Source organism: Tachysurus vachellii, chromosome 19 (assembly GCF_030014155.1).
Source record: "Tachysurus vachellii isolate PV-2020 chromosome 19, HZAU_Pvac_v1, whole genome shotgun sequence".
Taxonomy (NCBI): domain Eukaryota; kingdom Metazoa; phylum Chordata; class Actinopteri; order Siluriformes; family Bagridae; genus Tachysurus; species Tachysurus vachellii.
This window is the reverse complement of record NC_083478.1, coordinates 12653491-12659490: the sequence shown is the minus strand read 5'-3', so window position 1 is coordinate 12659490 and position 6000 is coordinate 12653491. Positions and strand designations below refer to the sequence as shown.

At 36.2% G+C, this 6000-nt stretch overlaps 1 protein-coding gene across 2 annotated transcripts in view; it reads left to right on the top strand.

Moving 5' to 3' along the window:
• Window positions 1-1865: 1865 nt before the first annotated feature.
• arhgap46b (Rho GTPase activating protein 46b) overlaps window positions 1866-6000 on the top strand; it is a 74063-nt gene continuing 69928 nt past the window's right edge. For both annotated transcript variants that reach the window (XM_060894906.1, XM_060894905.1), the window contains exon 1: window positions 1866-2022. In XM_060894906.1, coding sequence (XP_060750889.1) covers window positions 2009-2022 — 14 coding nt within the window. In that variant the 5' untranslated portion in view covers window positions 1866-2008. The remainder of the gene's footprint in view (window positions 2023-6000) is intronic.

The following is a 6000-nucleotide window of genomic DNA, read 5'->3' as shown; positions in this document are numbered from 1 at the left end:
CTACTTTAAGAGATATCTTTTTTCTCTCATAAATGTGCTGATATGTTTTACTCTATCTCACCTCATACAATTTACAAGAATTTACCAGCAAGAGAAATAAAGTATGCAAGCTAAAAGGATTAGTTAGCCTTTTAGCACATGCTAATGTGTCCTCACCTCTGGTCTAAATGATGACTGTGTCTAAATTCTGCATAACTAAACACAATAATAATAAATCTAGAATTTATATAGCAATTTTCTCATGCACTTTTCTTCAAAAAATTTTTTAAAAAATAGACAAAATAATAAATAAAAGTGGAGCTAGAAATGTTAAGAAAGCAAATGTAATGAACAGTAGTAATTAGATAAAATGATTATACTTATAGGGTTTGTTACCTTCTGCGTTTTTTTAGACAACCTAAAATTGTAGAAAGTAATTTTCTTTGTCCTTAAAAAAAACACAAAAGAGAAAAAAGACTGAATAAATGTTAGATTAGAGCTGCTGTAGGCAATGTATATAGTCACAGAAACAGTTCCCTTCCTATTTTCTCTATTTATTTCATATCCAATTAATCATGTCAGTATTTTTCTTTTTTTTTAAATTAGTATTTTCTTTGATTGTGTATATACAGTATATGCATCAGGAAGGATTATGCTGCATTTTATATAAAATCCCTTCTATAAAATCACCATCAGAAATAACCCCAGGTAATATACCTCTTCTGACATGTTGATAAAGATATTTATATAATGTATCTTATATAATGGATATACTCCAGGAAAGGCTCTTTTCCATGGTCTTCCACTGAAAACAAAAGTAATATGAGTACTGTCTGAGTTTAAATAAATACAGGTGATGTTAAAAATGACTTGCGAGAGAAGCTACATTTCTGGACTTTTAAGTAAGTACAGTAAAACCCTTGCACATTTACACCTAACTAAATCACAAGCAGGACAAAACAATCTATTTGTAATTAAAATACTGTATAGTATTTTGAGTTGATCATGAAAACATTTATAGAAATCTCTTATCCGGTGTGCACTGATCATAATTACTAGCCACAGACGATCTTCTGTAGTATTATTATTTCTTATCTATTGTTTACACTATATATATCCTGGTAGTGTTGCTGTAGTGTTGTTAGATACTGGAATTGAAGCAAGTTGAACCCTGTGTTAGCAAAAATAAAACAGGCTAATGTAGTTAAATATAGCCAGTTGTTTGAAATGTAGAGAAACTTATATAAATATGTTTTTTCTTCAGAATTGATAGAGCTCATGCCTTCTAAAGAGGCTAAGGAGACATTTTGAGCCTATTGAGAGGTGTGGGTGAGGTTGGGCCAGGGTATTCATCCACAAGGTCCACACTGCAGACCGATGGTTTGTCCATCTTAAAACACACACAGATAACTTGTGCTGTTGTGTAGCACGAGAAAGACATGGGAGATTATTCATGATCATGATACTTGTTCATTTCTTTTTACAATGATGATCCTGATTGGCTGTTAATCTGAAATGCTAGGATTCCATTCAGTTGATGTGTACAGTCAAGAGCCAAGATTGTATTTGTCACATACAAATGGATGTATGGATAAGAGAAGTATTTCTCAAGTAAAATATCAGTACGTCGAAAATATTCGAAGTTGTTGTTTTTTTTCCAGTCCTGAATGACTGACCGTCCAATCAATGTTCATTTTAAAAACGTGCCATTACACATAACGGCCAGTAGATGTCGCCAAAAAGCAGAGCGCGGCGTTCAAGCATGTGAGCGCGCAGTATGGATACAGAGGTGAGGAAAAGAGAGGGCGGGAGGGGAAAGAGGAATCCCCCACTCTCTCTCTCTCTTTCTCTCTCTCTCTCTCTCTCTCTCTCACACACACACACACACACACACACACACACATTCTGCTTCTGCTCTACCGGGACAGGGACACACTCAGTCAGTCCGGAATCAGTGCAGTAGCGTTGTATCCGAGTGAAGGAGAGAGAACTTCTTTCACTTCGACTTTTTTCCATACAATGTGAGGAAATGGCCGAGCGAAGGTAAGAGGATTTACTTCCTTTAACGTCGAAGGTTTCGTGGACTAATGGTTAAAAGTTATAAGGGTGCAGTTTTTTTTTTACCTCGACCTTCCTCGTGTGTTTCAAGCGTCTAAAGGTGTCGGTTAAAGAGTCTAAATGTAACTAAGGCGAACTGTAGTTGTTTAAAACGTCTCATGGTTACATATATATATATATATATATATAGTGTGTGTGTGTGTGTGTGTTTGTGTGTGTGTGTGTGTTTTCTTTCTGTAGTTAAGTATCTCTTTGAAACTTTAATAACGACAGCATTAACGTTGCACCTGGTTCACAAACATCACTTCACTGCTAAAATGTCATGAATACAAATTAAACTCGAATATATTCTGATATACAAGCGAATTTTGTACATTTTTGTTTATTTTAGTCAGTGTTCTGTATGATATCTAAGCGCTAATTTCTCTACAAATCTCTACCTGCATATATATTAAGTTGTTTCAGTTCATTCCAATTCCAGTTCATTCCAGTTCCAGATATATTGACATTGATTCAGTTCGTTCCAGTTCGATTCTGATTCAATGTGAATGAACTTGATTGATAAAGTTAGTCTTCTTAAAGCATATTACTCATTAATTACACTAGATTCTTTAGTAACTACAGTGAGACTATAGTGAATAATAGATAGTTATGAGATTAAATAAGGAATATAAACCGGTACACATCAACTGTTTGCAAAGAGTTTCAGAGGTTTGTGTATTTCAAACAAAACGCACTACAATCCAAACAGAGATCTACATAGAGATCAGTATCAGTGAGCGTTGTGTACAGAAAGAATCCAGCTCAGTTTGGTGATTTAGGCGAACAAATCCCCAAACTAAGATGTTTCTGAAACATGCCTCTCAAGATCAGACATGCTTGTTATACTTGTCCCATCCTAGCATGTGGTTGGTCATCTTTGCTGGGCTTTTAAACAAGCCCCTCAAGGCACTTAGCCTACTTGACCTGCTGTATGTGTTCGGGTGCAGATGCATGGGCGTGCTTATAATCCTGTTATAGCATAGACAATGTGTTGTTCATTGGCCGTATATTTGCAACATAAGAATTTAGAAGTGGCCCACAGGAGGGACGAAACGAGTGCCGGGTCGTCTGAGACAAGCAGCTTTCATGTCCAGGCTAGTAGATTTTTGGCCGGGTGGAGCAGTAGTTTCACCAACCAGAAAAATACCATTTCCTAATTCATTTTCGCAAACAAATCTTTGGTATGTAGCTCCAAAGATTAAATAAAAATAAATAAATAAATTGTAACCACCCTAAAAAATTGTAACCACCCTACATTCTGAATATTACCCCCTTAATACACACATCCTGTTGCACTACACACATTGGCTGAGGCATGTATTGGTGGATGTTAGAACATTTTTTATTAGACGGATTAACGAAAAATAAAATGCAGTGCAAATATATCCTATTTGTCATATAACACTCTTTAACATTATTCTGGATAAATCAAAAAACACACAATTTTCTTTTTGTTTTGGCTATTTAAAAAAAAACAGTGACTTATTTGTAGTGACGTGATGCAGTCACATGACCCATTGAACTACAAACAAGCAACTCTATAGTCTCAGTTTACCTCAAAGCAGCAACTACACAAAAAACTTTCAGTCTACATTGTTGCTTCATTTAAAAGAGATGGAATGTAAATTAAACGGCAGTTTGGTGCACACTCAGTATATGGATGTTTTCATACATTTCGATGTGGGCAGCAAGTATTACGGCAAACTTTTTAAAACATTAGTGTTTAAAATTTCAGATGGTTTTAAAGCAAAAATTAAGTTTTCTGGTCTTTCAGGATAAAATGGTGGTACCTTCAAGCTAGAAGCACATGCAGTCACTTCAGAGATTAACATACTGTAGCTACAGGAAGTGACGGTGCTAGCAAAGACGGTGCTACTTAGTCTTATTGCTGTAAAATGTCAAATGCCATGTAAAAGTTGGACAATCATTTTTTTTTGTACGAGCAAATGCAATGTGCTACGTGATCATATGCTTGATTGTTTTGATTAGTTTGTATTATTATTCATAAATAGCTAACTCTCGGGCCGTCTGCTATTGCAGTATATATAATACAGCTTCCACTTTGCAGCCCAGTCATTCAGGTTTCTGAGGAACCAGTGGAGCGTCTACTTACCCAAATAAACTAACAATATTAATGAGAAGAAATTTCAGGAAATTCCCGTGAAATAGAATAGAAATTAGAAACAGTGTCATAGCTCTTTACCGGTCCATATGCGGCAGATGAGGAGTGATGCTGAGTTTCATCTGAAAGTTTCAGAGCTTTGAGCCAATCGCCTGCTCCGTCACCATTGCCTTGCCTTCCAGGTGTTAATGAGTGGAATTTAGCATGTTTATATTATTTTTTCTGAAGTTCATTCATCCCTGTCACACAATGTGTTCCTTTTAAACCTGTAAAATATTCATTAGGCCATATGGAGGGGTTTGATGGAAAGCTGACAGAAAGCAGGATAATGTGTCTACTGATTTTATCCCTTCGCCTGGGATAACCAGGGGTTTTTTTCTTTGCCGCCATCACCTCCGACTTGCTCATTAGGGATAAATGTTAGAGGTATATAGTAACATCATTTTCAACTTTTTATTCTGTTTCTTTAGTTCTATAATCATTGGCAGATTGCTGTGGCAAAAACACTGGCCTTTGGGTGGTGGGCATCACAGCATCCTGTGCTGGTTTATTCCTTATTTAATTCAGATTCAGAACAACAACATGCCTCATGTCCATCTCGTAATTCTACTTGCTTTAGAGTTAACACTTCTTGCTTCCTGGAGAGGTTCCTGGAGTTCTACATAGAACCCTGGGGTTTTGCACTTGCCAAATAGACCATTTTTTCCCCAAGAAACTGATTCTCTCTATATATTGAGAACCTTTAGAGAGCAGTGAAGCTGTTCTCTTAAAAACATTCAGAGAATGTGTACGGTTACACATCAGCACCATTACTGTTTGGAATTGTATTGGTTTGTAGATAACGCTGCGAGACATTTTGAAATGAACGTGTTTTCAAAAGACGTTTAAAAAAGATCAAATAGATTCTTAGATTTGTGAACTAACTAAAACTGAAATGACAGAGTTTCATAACATAGTGTTGTTCTTGTTGAAAAAAAATAAATTACTATGTTTACTTGTCTAAATTTGTATTTATTAATAATAATAATAATAATAATAATAATAAATAATCCCTACATTATTCAAAAAAACACTATGAAGCAAGTCAGAACCATTTGAGGTTCTATATAGAGTCATTTCTCTTACAGGTGTAGATGGTGTTGATTGTAAAGTAGATGTCTTATCCATTTACCCAAATACACACTATGTAAACAGCAACAATGCATTTAACGAGGTCTGCTTCCAGTAAGGGGGTAAATATTTTTGGTGCAGCTGACCCTGAGAGCAGATGGATGTTTCCCAGGCTGCATATCGCTTTTGACTCGTCCAGTTAAGGCCGAGGTTGCTTCAGCGCTCTACGCCATACTTTATAGTGGCTTGGCAACTGGCAGTTTCGGTGCCTTGGCTTGTGGTTGGGCTTTAATTACTAGTTTCCACTTCTGGAGCTTCGCAAACAAAATTACAAATTGCGCCGGCTCTGCTGGAAAAAAATGAAACGGGAAACCCCAAAACAAATGTTTTGTTTGCCAGCTTGCGATTCGCAATAAAACTTGTGTATCTAGGGGAGCAGGTGGACCCAGTTGAATATTTGAAGGAGATTATAGAGCCAAAGCGCTCTTCAATTCACTTCAAGTCAAACAGCGAGGACAGAGACTCATAAAAAGTAATTACGCACATGCAGAAATTAAAAAAAAGAATCCGAAGCAGTTTTTCCAATTCCCCAAAAAAGAAAAAAGAAAAAAAAATCACTTTTGGCCACAACAATCACAGAAACTCAGGGATATCAAGGACGAGCTGCTTCAATGTGAATGTAAAAATAA